The sequence below is a fragment of the Adiantum capillus-veneris genome, chromosome 1 (assembly GCF_014529385.1).
Source record: "Adiantum capillus-veneris isolate H3 chromosome 1, ASM1452938v2, whole genome shotgun sequence".
Classification (NCBI taxonomy): domain Eukaryota; kingdom Viridiplantae; phylum Streptophyta; class Polypodiopsida; order Polypodiales; family Pteridaceae; genus Adiantum; species Adiantum capillus-veneris.
The window spans coordinates 114121918-114138125 of NC_140931.1; the positions used below are offsets into that span (position 1 = coordinate 114121918).

The following is a 16208-nucleotide window of genomic DNA, read 5'->3' on the forward strand; positions in this document are numbered from 1 at the left end:
GTGTCACACGGGACAGGGCACCGCCATCAATGCCATGTTGAACCTCCGAGACTTTAAGAGAGCATCTTGCATTACACTAGTGTTGCCCAAAAGTGGTAATTTAACACATGTGCGGGGGAAAAAGAGGGAAAAATCTTGGCAATTTCATTCGTTCTCCTTCTTCCATACAACTCCGAGAAGGAGGGGGGAGAGGGTAGCGACGAGGGTGAGAGGCTCACAACCTTCGGGTCCCGAGAAAAAATTTGCTCTGATACCACCGTGAAGATTCTAGGTACTAATCCTCTATTAAGTACTTCAACTCATGATTAAGACTTAAGAAACTGAAACTGAACTTAGAACAAGACTTAGGAGACTCTGTGTTTGATTGATTGAATGTGTGATACAAGGGCTCTTTATATAGGAGACAAATAGACACAAATGAAAAGACACGTCTCTTGGTGAAGAGACATGACTTTAGACGTAAAGACACATCCTTTCGGCGAAGAGCTGCAACCATTGGACGAAGAGTCGCACCCGTAGAGCGAAGGGGTGTGACCAGTCGTCGAAGGAGTGTGGCTTTTGGCGAAGAGGCATGTCCTTTGAGCGAAGAGTCGCAACCATCCAAGCGTAGGGGTCCTCCTTGGCATGGCACTTCGCGTATCTGCATCAACGAGTAAGTATTGTAATGTAGTTAAGTCACAAACGTGACAATATTAACATTCATAACTCACGAGATCACACATAAGTCTGCACTTGCATCCTTCAGATCCTACCACTTCTTTAGAGATTCATTACAAGAAACCAGGAGGCCACCATCAGCTTTTGTAATAAAACTATAGCTGAAACTGCCTAAAATTGAAAAACTGATTTCCAGGATAAGCCGAGTTGCAATCGGCATGTAGACATCTAATCTGAAGCACCGAGACACATCTATGAAGAAAACAACTAATGCACAAAGTCCTAATCTCTCCAGCACTATGCACAACTATAAAGAGAGCAAACTAATGCTGATAAGGTGGGCTATTTGCAGTAAAAATCTTGCTGTCTGGATAACCCTCAACCCTCATGGTAACCCTCAACCCTCATTGCAAAACCCTCCAAATTCACCAAGATTGTCACCCATGTCTCTGAAGGCATTAACCTGTTTTCAATGGGCTGCATCAGGAGCCTCTGTGCAAAGCAGAAACTTCTTCAGCAAGAGTGAAAGACATCTGTCTCAACTCTTCACTTACAGATGCATTGACATAAACCCTTTGAAGCGATGATAACAGATCAATCAGGACGGATCCATGGACATTGCTCGTTAGCGACTCATTTCCTCTCGATGCACGGATTCCTTTTAGCACACTATAGACCATGTGCAAAACAAGCTCCATTATATCTTTGTTACGTAAGACCAGCTCATCCTCGAGCAAAGCCTGTAAATCAGTGCAGCCAACAACAACATAGCTGAAAGCACAAGCATATTGCTATTCCAGAGAAAAAATAGCATGGAAGGGAGTGCTCACCTCTACCAAGCATGCCGCTCCATGTATATCATGTTCCAAAGCCTTTATGCCAGCCTCGCTGTTCAACTCTTCAAAGTCTTGCATGTATCTTAATAGCTTTGAACCCTCAGGAAATTCAGCACAGCCACTCTTAAGCAGTGACCAAGGGGCGTTCAAGATCATGTGCAAAAGCTTTCCCATGAGTGCAACAACCAGTTTCCAGTTCTCAGCCATTATTAGAAGTCTTGAAAGATACCTGCCATACAAATATAAGAAAGATCGTACGAGGGACTGTTGATTTATAGGAAGAACAAGAAGCTATCTCAAAGCATACATCACATGGCTCCTTGATTGAAAATTTTTTAACTGAAGAACCTCCCAAACCTCTCCCCATTCTTGTGACCACCTCACCACATCCAATGTATGGTCCAGCAGAAAAGGCAAAACACAAGGTAGTGCAGATTCAAGAGGTTGGTGAACCTCAGCCATGACAACATCTGCAAGACACGATATGAGTTCTGAAAGGTTACTCTGATCCTCATAAGCTTGCTCACTGGGGCCACTAAAGCCTAGACCATTGTTCAAAAACCCTTTTCTTACACCCTTCCCTTCTAAAGCTGAAGCATGTTTTGTACTTCCAGGTGAGATTATGGGGCTGCTAGAAGCAAGCTGAAAATGAAGCTTCAGGAGAAGGGGAGCAAAGACTTTTGCTTCGAGCAAAATTGCTTCTCTTGCTGCTAACGATCCTTGGCGGGAACCTGCAGTCAGTAGAACACTAAGCTGCACCAGACTGTCCACCACCTCATTCTCTGATACCAGCAAATCAGTATGTTCCCCATTGGCAGGCTCGAGATTTCCAGCCATATCCATAATCTTCTGCAGGGAGTTCAAAGCTAAAAGTGGTCTCATCATAGATTGAATCAGATATTTTGCAGCAAGCTTGGGTTCCAAAGCAAAAATTTTGCATGTCAACGAAACAGACGTATGAAAGATGTTGTTTAGAGTTGCAAGAGAAATCTCTCCCAACACTGAATCTCTTGGTTTATGCCTGAGAAGAAGAAGTGGAAGCAACTGTGGGCATAAGGCTTTCAAATACTCGTCTGTAGTAGTGACCGACTTGGGCACCTTGGCCAAATGACCTGCCACTTTGTCGTATGATTCAACACTGCCCTGGAAAGACCGAAGAGTTTCAACGCCATTACCAATTTACCACAACAGTGAAAACATTTGTGCAAGGCAGCCAGTTTGTATTCTTGAACGCAAGTTAACAAAGGTTGGGGTGCCTATTGGCACATACTCTTTACCCAAAGTAAGATCAAAACAGAGATACACAATTAAAAAGGGGTTTCTCTTGCATTGCTATCAATAAACAAAAACAAAATGGATCTTCCATTCACAGATAATCATGAAGATTATATTGTTGCACAATTCAAAAGTCTCCTTCTCATCTGTATAATACATAACAATTGCAATAAAATGGATAGTTCCTAACGCAATAGGCAACAAACTGAAATCATCGAAGTCATCAGTAATAAAAAATTGACGGAACCAATGCTTTAGAAGGACATCAAGACGGAACTTGATGGAAATGAATGCTTGAGAAGAAATTCTAACTAGTAGAAGTTTTTGACCTCAGCATTCCAGGAATAACCAACCCAAAAACTTATATACCCCTGCCCCCGCTCCCTCGCGCTCTCCCTGCAAGAGCCCAACCTAGCATAGAGAGAGAGAAGGGGGGGAAACTTCCGTAGAGAGAGAGAAACAGAAAAGCGTAGAGAGAGAAAGAGAGGATTTTTTCAAGCGTAGAGAGAGAGAGAGAGAGAGGTGAGAAGCGTAGAGAGAGAAAGAGAGATTTAGCCGCGTAGAGAGAGAGAGAGAGAGAGAGAGAGAGAGAGAGAGAGAGCCGCGTAGAGAGAGAAAGAGAGACTTAGCCATGTAGAGAGAGAAAAAAAAAAAAAACGGGGAGACTTTCTACCTCTAATGAGGCGGCCTTCCGACCATGAGGAAGCAGAGTGACAAAGATGACCCGGTGGAGGATGCCATCCAAAAATGCAAAGAAGAACTGAGCGAGTCCATTAGCATGATCAACCGCCACCTCCTAGGTACTATCAACATACTTAACGCGCACATGGCAACACAGGAAAACATGATAAATACACTCGAGGATCACGTGAAGGCTCAAGAGGAGGAAATCGCACTACTCAAGAAAGAGCTTGCCGAGGTGCGATCGCAGAATGTCCTCGAAGAGGGAGAGCTTCAACCCTCAGTAATTGAAGAGCTTAACACGATTAAAGAACAAGTGCAGGCCATTGTCAAAGGTGGGGAGCAACAAAAAGAAATGACGACCTCGTGGGTAGATGTCATCACAAAGACCCAACAAAAAGCAAAAAAGGCCGAAAAATGGATCGAGATTGTCAAGAAAGGGAAAGGTGAGGAAATAACCCCCACCCCCACACCAACCATCATCAACTTGACACTAGAAGAGGAGCAAAGGAGACGTGTGCGGGCCTTACACGTAAGGATATGTGGCCTCAAAGACCAAGATAATGTGGAGGAAGAGGTGAAAGAACTCATGGCTCTGATGGGGGTCAACGAATAGACGCATACGAGGGCCTGGAGAGTGGGCACAAAGAAAAGCGGAAGCAACGGGGAAACCTCGAAGGAAAGGGCACTCATTCTCCGTCAGGGTTGTTCTCGTCCGTCGTACGGCTCGTCCCGTCCGGTGTCGTCCCGTCCGTTCCGTCCGGCCTTTTTTTTTTAAGTCTGTTTGACCGGCTTAAAAAACGTTGACTGCGCTTTTGACTGCAAGGAATTTACGTGACGAGGAGGGAAATCTCCTTAGTGAGGGAGATTATGACACACCACAATCCGATTCATGTGAGGATGAAGATGACATCGATGAGCATAGCTCACAAGAGGAAGATGATGATGATGATGAGAGCGGAGAAAGCTCTTAGACTTTAGTGTCTCTCATATCTTTTTTGACCCTACTTCCACTTTTTGCACGATTGAGGCTTAAAAGGCTTACTTTTTTGTATCATCTCGATTATCAAATCTCAACTTAGCTTTTTGATTTATGACATATGTAATGCGAATCGCAGTTCATACCCATTGTGTCTCATTGTCTTGATTCTCAACTCTTGAGTGTTGGCACTTGGCACTTGCAAGTTGCATTCTTGTCCAATGTGATAATCAATTGTCTATTTGTCGTAAGTGTAAAATCTAGGGTTAAGAATTGCGTGTTTTTATTTTTGAACGTACGTAACCATGTCGTACGACATAAAATTTTCTAGTTCGATGAGTACCGTACGTCTTCGTACGTGGACAAAACGTACGTGACCGTACGAGACCACCCTGTTCTCCGCTTCCCATCCATGGAAGCGAAGAAGGATTTCTTGAAGAAGAGACCGACTCTAAAGAAGACTGGCATCTTTCTTGGAGATGACCTCACCCTCTCGCAGACTGCTCATATGCAAGAAGTAATGCCAGAAATTAGAGCAGCAAGGGAAAAGGGGAAGATTTCTTTTTACAGAGATGGAAAGGTGTGATATTGGAGCGACGTCCCGCATGACGGTGCGAGACCCATGGGACCACACTAAAGATGGCAACCTGAAATTGTAACGGTTCACTTCGTCTTGATGTAGGGGCCTTTGAGGATAGCTTCACAGGGAGAGACATCATCTTCTACTCGGAGACGCATCAAGCCCCTGGGCAATCCATGCCACAGGTGAGCGGATATAGGTGGGGGGCAGCCTCCAGACAAGAGACCAGATCGGAGCATCGAGGACGAGGCTCAGGGGGAGTGGCAGTTTTATTTAGGGAGGAGTTGCAACCATTGATATATATAGCGCGCAGGGATGAGCATGCTCGGTACATGTGGGTGAGGCTCAGGGCAAAGACGGGAAAATACCTCTACATTGCTATCTGTTACTTTCCTCCTAGTACGTCAGTATATGCATCACCTAGGGGACAATCTCCCCTTGCTATTTTGGATAATGACATATGGGAGTTTTCTAAGGATGGTGGCATTATCATACTTGGGGATTTCAATGCTAGGACTGCCCACCACCAGACAATATTTTATGATACGTCCGAGGAAATGCTTAGAGAGCTGGACGATACAGAGATGGGTCTATCCAGATTATCACAAGATGAGGAATACACGGAATATGGCAGATACTTGATAGATATGGGAACCGCACATAGATTGGCCATTTTAAATGGCCTACAAAGATTTTCGACAGCTGGAGGTTTTACTTGCTTTCCACACCGACATGGTGCCAGCACAGTGGATTATGTTATGACCCAGCCAAGTCTCATTCCATTCTTTCAAGATTTCATGGTGGGCACTAGGCCATTTGGAGTAGCAGTTGATCATGCTATCTTGTCCTTCACCCTGACGTTTCAGTTCAGCACAGCTCCATTAGGAGAGGTCCCTACACACATCCAGTATACCTTCAGGGGGACGGACTCTGTGTATATGGATGAGATACACACGAAGCTATGCACCCAGGAACCAAGACGGCCACTAGATGAACTCACTCAGATACTGACAGAGACGCTCCATGATGGAGCATCCGAAGCATACCCCCACAACCAGCCTACACGGAGACGATCTGGAAAAATGCCCCAGAACAGTTGGTATGATGAGGAGTGTAGAGAGATGAGGATCAAGTTACAGAGGGAAGTGTTCATGGGTATTACCACACATAGACAGTCACGGATTATCTTTCGCCGCCTAGTGCGACGAAAGAAAAGGGCTTATTTATCCCAGCTAGAGCAAGATCTGTATCAGTTATTTATAAGTCAAGACTCGGGGGAAGCATGGAGGCTATTCCACGAACATTCACCACCACCAGCGGTCACCTCCACCGAGACATGGGGGGAATATGCCACATCTCTCTACACAGCACCAGGACAACCACCTCTACCGGACCCACTAGAGACATGCCCGGAGACATGTTCTTTCTTTACTGCTGAGAGGGTAAGGAAAGCTATTGACAAGATGAAGACAAGGAGAACGCATGATCGTGATGGTCTGGTAGCAGAGCACTTCATCCATGCCAAGGATATGCTCGCAGAGCTCCTAGCTATGATGTTTAATCGAGCCATGTATGAAGGCTTCCCTGAGACTTGGAGTATGTCCACGATTGTGCCTATTTTTAAGTCAGGAGATCCCATGATTCCCGGGAATTATCGCACCATCATGGTTGGGCACACATTAGCTAGGCTGTATGCATCCATTCTTGAACAAGAGCTGAGTAGATGGGCAGAGCGAGAGGGCATAAGAGCACCAAGGCAAGCAGGTTTCAAGAGAGGTTTCTCCACTCTTGACCAGATTCTGACACTCAGAGCTATTATTGAGGAGGGTAGACACCATGGCAAGAAGATCTATTGTTGCTTTGTGGATTTCCGCAAAGCTTTCGACACAGTGCCGAGAGCCAGACTCAAACGCAGATTACAGGGCATGGGTGTGCCTACAGAGCTGATTTGGGGGATTCTGACTCTATACAGGACAGTGATGGGGCGGGTACACACCACTAAGGGAATGTCGGACATGGTTCTCTCCAATATTGGAGTAAAGCAAGGATGCCCCCTATCCCCGACTCTTTTTGGGATGTATGTGGATGAGTTTTCGGACTATGTAGAGCGTCAGGGGGACAGGGGGGCTCAACTAGCAGGGACATGGATTCCGCTGTTACTATATGCTGATGATATTGTGCTGATCTCTGACTCACCAGAGGGGATGCAGCGTCACTTGGATGCTCTGCATACATTTGCTCGTGACAGTGGATTGTCTGTCAATCTAGGGAAAACCAAGGTTATGGTGTTCAACACCACACCACAGTGGGTCAGGAGGTCGGCACCCACATTTATGTATGGCCAGGAGACTGTGGAGTACACAGATGCATATACTTATCTTGGGGTAGTCTTCGGTGGACCTATGTTTTCACTAAGGAGAGCATCAGAGACTAGACTGACGAGAGCATATGCAGCTTTGGGAGGACTGGAGAGGATGTGTTCGCAGGTTCAGTTTCAGGAACCGCGAACAAAGCTTTGGCTTTTTGACACTCTAGTGACTCCAGCTATGCTCTATGGAGTTCAGGTATGTATGGGGACCCTCAGTATACCACCATGGGAGATCTGGCAACACAGATGGATGGAGATGTATGGAGAGGCCTCTAGTCTCTATGATCGCTCAGATGATTTGGGCTAAGGCCTCAGTACCACATGAGATTATCCGAGCCAAGCTAGCCGCCCCCCCCCCCCCTCGTGGTGGAGGCGTTGACGAGATCAGTTTCTTTTATGCACGGTCTATGGGATCTCCCAAGGACAGATACGCTCGGCTTGCCTTGGAGTCATCTCGACAACTAGCTCTACAAGGCGATACAGCATGTTGGTATGGACAGATGACAGCATGGTTTCAGTCGCATGGTCTCAAGATGGATAGATTACCTCCGCTTCAATACTCTCTGGATGCACCCTCCCTATCTCTCACACGGACAGAGATCACCAGACTCATACGTCAGGATCTGATTCAGCTAAATACCAGGAGCACATGGATACAGCCGACACAAGAGTTGGACACGAAGATGGCCTTCTATAGAGAGCATCTTCTCCAACTCACGGAGGACGGCTTTGTGACTAGGCCTGCATACATGGACACACACTTATCTCATGGGATAAGATGCGCTATTGGACAGATACGCACATCCTCACATCAGCTCCAAATCGAGACTGGCCGATTTCGAGGGGTGCCGGCAAAAGCTAGGATATGTCACCTATGCAACTTAGAGCCAGAGACAGAGCTGCACTACACATGTCACTGCCCGGCATACTATGAGATATGCGGCCGATTCCACTGCCTGTTCAGAGAAGGGTTTGGACCTTTTTCTAGAGTCATGAGATACAAGGATCAGAGGTGTCTCGGATTGTTCCTGCTAGAGCTGCGCAAACTTAGGGAGAGCTTGCTAAGAACATCAGAGGAAAGACAGTCTCATAGACGAATCACAGATTTCTTTACACCAGCCACAGGAGAGCCAACGGAGCAGTCATTACAACAAATCTCAGAGCCTACTCATACTAGAGGTTACACTACCTGATCGAGCCACCGAACTTGGCAGATCTAGACGTTCACGATCTCGGGGGGTCTCCCACTACAGACGAAGGCTGCAACAAAAGATACAGATCACTCTAGCTCGACATGCAAGACGCCCTACCAGAGTATTGACCATGGAGGAGGTCGATGAGATCCGACAGCGACCAATGAGAAATTTCATCTGAACCCACAAACACCCCCCCCCCCCCCCCCCCCCCCCCAATTTCCTTTCTCCTTAGCGTCTAAGTGTTAGTTCTTTGTACCTCAGTAATTTCCGTACTCAGACATGGTATCAGATTCACCAATCGTAACTTTTTTAGTCTCATAGGCCATTTTGGCCTTTTGCAGACGTTAATATAACATTTCATTTCATTTCTCTCTCTCTCTCTACACACACACACACGGAGCGCTTTATTATATATCTATATATATAGACACACACACACACATAGAGAGGGAGAGAGAGAGAGAGAGAGAGAGAGAGAGCTTTATTAACATCTTCTAAAGACTAAATTCTACCTATAGGATAGAATGGTCGATACGTGTGTGCTCTCTAGGTATCCTGAAAAAAGGACAAACTGTTGATAATATAACAAGCTACAATATGAATCAGACTGTCATAGGAGTTTGAATACATTTGTAGGAGGGATAAGAAGGATGGAGCTCTAGCTCTAATGGATGTGAAACTATATGTACAAGGGAGTATAGCAATGAAATGCAAAAGTTTAGCTAAGTCCATCCAAGACCAAACTAGGTGTAGAATGGTATGCATACGTGGGTAGGGTGTTAGGTGCAGCGGAATGAATGTTTGCGCTTTGCTCAAGATGAGTGCTCCAAACTGTGCTCAAGCCTCAAGGTTCCTTTTGTTCTTATGGAAGGTAGAGCCTTCCGTTCTTAATGAGAGAATGCTATGATCACAAACAAAGTGAATGGACACTGCGTGCAAGTGAATGAGACTGAGAGATAGAGAGAGAAGAGAGATACGACACCAGAGACAACGTAAAACCCTCCTCCGAAGGCCCCACTCTCGTCGGCGAGAGTGGTCTACTATTGATTGCACAAAGTGGTACAACGATGATGCATGGAAACTGATGCAACTTGGAACTATGCCGGTGACGACGACGGGAATGACGACGACAACTTAAGGGCTGAAATCTGTGGTCTTCTATCTGCTGTCCATAAAAACGCTATGGCTGAAAATAGGGGACTGATTCGGGCTGCTCAAAACGCTGGCTTTGGCTGCGTTTTGAGAGGCTGAAAATGATGATCTTCTGCAATGTCTAGGGCTGAATTTGCTGCTGTTCACGAATGCTGAAAACGCTGGTATAATGGCTTCACCGAAGGCTGAAAATGAAAACGCTGAACTTGACTTGTAGCGTTAGTGAAAACGCCAGACCTGTGGGAATGTTGGCGATGAAGCAAAGCTGAAAACGCCAGGCTAGGGAAAGGTGATGGTGATGACCAAAACGCTAGGCTGATGCTTGGGGAAAACGCCAAGGCTTGTGGGTGTTGAGGGGTTCTTGCTGAGAGAGAAGGAGTACCTGCTGCCTGAGGGCCTGTTGTGCTCCTTGCTCATCTGCCCAAGAGTGCTACCTTTGGTTTGCTTATATATTTTCTTAGCAAAATTGTCCTACGTACTTTTGTTGGAAAGTCACTTAAATTAATAAGTGAAAAATGTCAAAAATAGGGAAAATAGGTTAAATGCACTGTAAAATTCCCCTGATGGAATCTGATGGATTCTGATGGGAATACTGATGATCATGTTGTGTGCAACCAAAGGATATGCATCTATACTAAGTGACTGGGCATGCACGGTCTACGAATAGACTCACAAAAGTGCCAGATAACTTCTAATCTAGACTGACTGGACTGACTGAACCCTAATCATGCTATAGCTTGTCCACGGACACATAAGGTTGGATGTGTCACGTGACATCCCCTCCTTTTCAAAGTGAGGTACTGGTACCAAACTGTATGGCGTCGAGGGAGATCGCCAATAGCATCCGGAATCCTGGAAGGGACTCTTCGCCGGCCCACTCTGATGTGTGGGTCGTGCGGTACTTGAACTTCATAAAGGTCTGCAACGCTTGCTTCTTTGGGCCGCGCCGAAAGTGACACAAAGTCTTCTGTGACTCCTTCAATGCTTCAACTTCGTCGAGAGTCATGCGTCTTTCTTCTTCAAGAATCTCCATGGCTGAAAATTCCTAAAACCATTTCCAACACAAACCCATGAACATACCTATGCCATGTAAAGTGACTAGAAAAAATCTTGTCTTCCTCAAAGACTGTGCATACAATGTAGATGAACAAATAGACGGAGTGCCAAACCGTTTACCACACACACGTAAACAATGAGATCGAATCTTTCTCTTATGATCTAGAGCAATCAATTGTGGCAAAACACAATGGAAATGTCCACGCTTGGTGCTCAGACTTTCATGTGCTCGTTCGGCAACTCGTTGGGTTAGACGAATACATCAAGTTTGATGTCGAAGTCTTTGACCCCGCGGATCTCAATAAGGCGGTAGCGATCGCTCTCTCCCAAGAGATGAAGCACAACAAGGAAAAGCCTAAGGAAAACAAGTCTTCTCAAGGGACCTCTCAGTTTTCTCAGAACCCTCAGAACGGTAAGAATGGTAAGAATGGTAACTCTTCTAACCAATCTTCCAACAGTCTCTCAGAAAAGAATTCTTCCAATGAATCTAAGGGTAAGGCTAACACAATTACTAAACCTAAGCTTACTCTAGATGAAAAGGTAGCACAAGGAATGATAGGAGGATACATCACATCGGAAGAGCAAAGCACTTATTCTTAGGAAGGTCATTGTTTTCATTGTCACATAAAAAGAACATGTCCTAAGCTTGAATCGAATGAATCTAAAGAATCCACAGAACCCACTTCCTCTATCAATGCTATTAATGATAACACGAGTGTGTCCCAAGTTTCTCATGACCCTCCCATTGATTATTCTCTCATTAAATGTTATGGTCGTACGTCGGGGCAGCGTTTTGTCATATTGTTTGACCCAGGTAGTATGCATGATGTGATCAGTCCCTCTCTTGTTGAGAGAGCCCGCCTCGAAGTTAGTCAGAGATCTCCTATCGAGGTCTCTGGCTTTCTTCCCGGTATGGACGCTCACATCACGGAGGAGTGCCTTGATGTGTTGTTTGCAATTCAAAAAGCCGCCTTTACTAGAAGATTTGTTGTCTCTCCTCTATCAGGATGTGATACGATTTTGGGCATTCGATGGTTTCGTGATACTAACCCTCTCATTGATTGGGAGGCTAACACTTTCACTCTCAATGCCAAAAGTGATTCTCCCATTGTCATTCATGGAGAGGACATTGTTTATTCTCCATCTCTCATTGCTAATATGCTGGACAATATTGCACGGATTCATGAGAAGGAGACTCTCTCAGTCTCTTCTTCTCCAAAGCATGACACACAGGATTTACATGATTGTGATCAACATGATGATTTGGATGATAAAGACAAGCATGAGGATTTGCATGATCAAGATGTGATTTCTCACAAGCATGATGAGTTGCAGGAAGAAGATGTGATTGTTCACAAGGATGAGGTGTTAGTTGATGCTTTTTCTAGCGAAGCTAACCTCGTTGCAGATTCGATTATTCACGAAGGATCGATCTTGGCTCTCGAGCTTAGATGCAAAGAATCCTCACAGGAAGTATTATGTGTTAGCATGATTGATACGCACCCATTGTTCGAATGTTTCATTCGTGATCGTTTCCTATATTTTAGTCAGCATCGTTGTGATCCTTTTTCCTAGGCATGACATATTGTATGTTGAGCACGTTTCTCTCATGGATGAGCACGAATGTATGCGGATTTTTCATGAAAAGCTGAAAAGTATGTATGTAAGGAAGTCACATTCCATGTCTCTTCCTTGGCATGACACAGTTGCCGAACGAGCACATGAAAGTCTGAGCACCAAGCGTGGACATTTCCATTGTGTTTTGCCACAATTGATTGCTCTAGATCATAAGAGAAAGATTCGATCTCATTGTTTACGTGTGTGTGGTAAACGGTTTGGCACTCCGTCTATTTGTTCATCCGATTTGCGTAATTGAGTACCTAGCTGCAAAACACGATTAGAAAAAGACATAACCGGCATACCATTTTGCTTGAGAGCACACCAATTGTCCTTCAATCGTGCGAGGTACTGAGGTGGCATAAACCACGCCTTAAGCTTGTCTTGGAAATCAGCCCAATTAAAGGAAAGGGGCGTGAATTCGTCGGCTTCCTCTAGGTGCGCGGCTAGCTATGCCTCTTGCCATGCGTGGTACCAATTGACGGCATCATCGGCAAGGTACATAGCTGCCGTCAAAACCTTGCTATTTCCTGTCTTCTTAGTTGTCGCAAAATAAGCATTAGATTGATGCAACCAAGAATGAATAACCGTAGCATCCATCTTACCATCATACTTACTGAAAGTCAACTTCTCTGTGACTGGATGGTTGGAATCTGCATCGTGGCTTGTGCCACTTGAGGAACTTCCACGATCTTTGGGTGGTTCAGACTTCGAGGCTAGCACTTGTCGAAGCAATTCTTGAGTGCGTAGCTCTCTTTGAGCTTCACGCTCGGCCTCCCTTTCTGCTTTTCGTTCATTTCGTTCATCGCGCTCGCGTTCGAAAGCAAGGCGATTTGTTTCTTGTTGTGCCAACACAACTCGATTCGCTTCTTGTTGTTGTATTGTATTTCTTTCATTGCGTTCCAAAATAATGCGAGTCGCTTCTTGTTGTGTCAGCATCATGTCCATCATTGACTTGACCATCATATCATTGACTTGACCATCATCTCCATAGAAGTTAGTACAACTCGTGGCGTAGATGGCGAAGGGGGAGGGTCGAAAAAATCTCCTGGTGGGGAAAATTCTTTCTCGCCTCTCTCATGCTCATCACCTGTATGCGAAGTATCCATTCCGCTTCGGGTGACGACCATGCACTAGGATCTTTGGTTCGTAAGTTCACGAGGAACTTGGATTCTTGAGGGTCTTGGGTTCTTGGGTTCTTGAGGATCTTGAGGTTCTTGAGGTTTCTTTTCGCTTGCAAACCGTGTTTGAGAAGGATCTTCTCTTTACCCGAGTTCTACTCCTTTCTACGGGCGCACCCCTTGGCGGCCTTGCGCTCACACCAAGGTTGCTTTTTCCCACCTCACGTCAATTGGCCGGCCGCTAAGTACACGGTCCGCTCTCAATGAGTGAAAAGAGACACAAGGGGAGGCTGGACAAGCCCTTCTTTCCTTGGATTCCTGTCACTCTTCAAAAACACGATTAGGAATCGACACGCCCAAGCGAACTTAGGTTCGTGCGACCACAACAGGCAAAAAAAATCTTGTGATTCTTGTGGTTCTTTCCTTGAGTGATACAGAACACTGTCAAAGCTCTGATACCAATGTTAGGTGCAACAGAATGAATGTTTGTGCTTTGCTCAAGATGAGTGCTCCGAACTGTGCTCAAGCCTCAAGGTTCCTTTTGTTCTTATGGAAGGTAGAGCCTTCCGTTCTTAGTGAGAGAATGCTATGATCACAAACAAAGTGAATGGACATTGTGCGTGCAAGTGAATGAGACTGAGAGATAGAGAGAGAAGAGAGATACGACACCAGAGACAACGTAAAACCCTCCTCCGAAGGCCCCACTCTCGTCGGTGAGAGTGGTCTACTATTGATTGCACAAAGTGGTACAACAATGATGCATGGAAACTGATGCAACTTGGAACTATGCCGGTGACGACGACGGGAATGACGACGACAACTTAAGGGCTGAAATCTGCGGTCTTCTATCTGATGTCCATAAAAACCCTATGGTTGAAAATAGGGGACTGATTCGGGCTGCTGAAAACGCTGGCTTTGGCTGCGTTTTGAGAGGCTGAAAATGACGATCTTCTGCAATGTCTAGGGCTGAATCTGCTGCTGTTCATGAATGCTGAAAACGCTGGTATAATGGCTTCACCGAAGGCTGAAAATGAAAACGTTCAACTTGACTTGTAGCGTTAGTGAAAACGCCAGACCTGTGGGGATGTTGGCGATGAAACAAAGCTGAAAACGCCAGGCTAGGGAGCGGTGATGGTGATGACCAAAACGCTAGGCTGATGCTTGGGGGAAACGCCAAGGCTTGTGGGTGCTGAGGGGTTCTTGCTGAGAGAGAGAGAGAGTACCTGCTACCAGAGGGCCTGTTGTGCTCCTTGCTCATCTGCCCAAGAGTGCTAGCTTTGGTTTGCTTATATATTTTCTTAGCAAAATTGCCCTACCTACTTTTGTTGGAAAGTCACTTACTATAATAAGTGAAAAATGTCAAAAATAGGGAAAATAGGCTAAATGCACTGTAAAATTCCCCTGATGGATTCTGATGGGATCATGCTGTGTGCAACCAGGAGATGCATCTATACTAAGTGACTGGGCATGCACGGTCTACGAATAGACTCACAAAAGTGCCAGATCACTTCTAATCTAGACCGACAGGACTGACTGAACCCTGATCATGCTATAGCTTGTCCACGGACACATAGGGTTGGATGTGTCACGTGACATAGGGAGTGAAGAGTCCTTGTAGCATAGCAGCAACTTGCAAGGTCTAAGAACCCTGGTATCCTAGTGCTCTAAGGCATCGAGGGATTCTCCAAAGTTAACCAAAACACAAAACGAACGGCGACGGGACCCCCGCGAAACGGAGGAACAGCAGAGGGGCCCAGAATGGGAACGGCACCGAACAAAAGGCATAAAAACACCCAAATAATACAATTTTTAGTTGTGTGTGAACTCAAGTAGTATTAGAGACCTTTGACTCTGATACTCACAAAAACCTCAATTCAAAGACCATTCAACCTCCCTATGACTTGAATGCGTCATGCGGTGATGTGTGGTCATAGACAACACACAGAATGCTCATACACATGCATTTACAGATTAAAGTTCTCAAATAACTGCAAGAGTAGAATTTAAGAGACAACACTTGAGTCATAACATTGAGCAAAATTTAGTTTTCCATATATTTTGGCTGACAAGGCTTGCCCGGGCATTACAAAAAAGAGACTCAAGAGACTAGAGAAATATAGAGTGCCAAGGCCAAAAACAATATACCAAAGTCTAATGTAACACAAAAAAAAACCAAACGTGGCATACACCATAAAGAGACAACAAAGGGGTCAATACAAAAAAGTATGAAAGTCTGCCACTAGCCTGAGTAGCCTCCCAATTAGTAGTAGTCAGTTGCATGTCATGCACATCCTCCCATGCCTCATCATTGAGCTCTGGCTCCTCGACCTTGGCCATGAAGGAAGTATCTTGTGTTTGTGCCTCTGTACCTCCACCTGCCTGAGGAGCCTCTTGCTCCATCTACCACCGTGTAAAAGGATCTGTCCTCTTGCAAAGCATTTTCAAGTTTGGGCTAACAAAAACAAGACATTTGACTTCTCTACTCCAAGCCAATTCCTCTTCTTAGAAGCAATGTGGCTAAAGATACTCCACATAAAGCTTATCGAGCCGCAACAAAAGGAATGTGATCGTGGTAGAAGAATCAAGCAACGAAAGCATCCACCTCTTTTTTCTTTTTTGGGTCCCAAGAGGTGGCAAGAGTCCTTTGGCGACGGGTGGGGCCATAGGAAGTGCCAGATGTCATGTATTTG

The 16208-nt window shown here is 45.4% G+C and overlaps 1 protein-coding gene across 4 annotated transcripts in view; it reads right to left on the reverse strand.

The window, feature by feature from the left end:
• Positions 1-233: 233 nt before the first annotated feature.
• LOC147465387 (uncharacterized) overlaps positions 234-16208 on the reverse strand; it is a 29852-nt gene continuing 13877 nt past the window's right edge. The window contains exons 2-5 of one of the 4 annotated variants that reach the window (XM_086519821.1): positions 1801-2636; positions 1488-1722; positions 1212-1397; positions 236-640 (exon numbers count right to left, since the gene is read on the reverse strand). In XM_086519821.1, the coding sequence (XP_086375947.1) occupies positions 275-640; positions 1212-1397; positions 1488-1722; positions 1801-2636 (1623 nt within the window). In that variant the 3' untranslated portion in view covers positions 236-274. Of the gene's footprint in view, positions 641-748; positions 1398-1487; positions 1723-1800; positions 2637-16208 lie in introns of those variants that run through there. The other 3 variants (XM_086519843.1, XM_086519829.1, XM_086519837.1) reach the window with 3 other exon arrangements.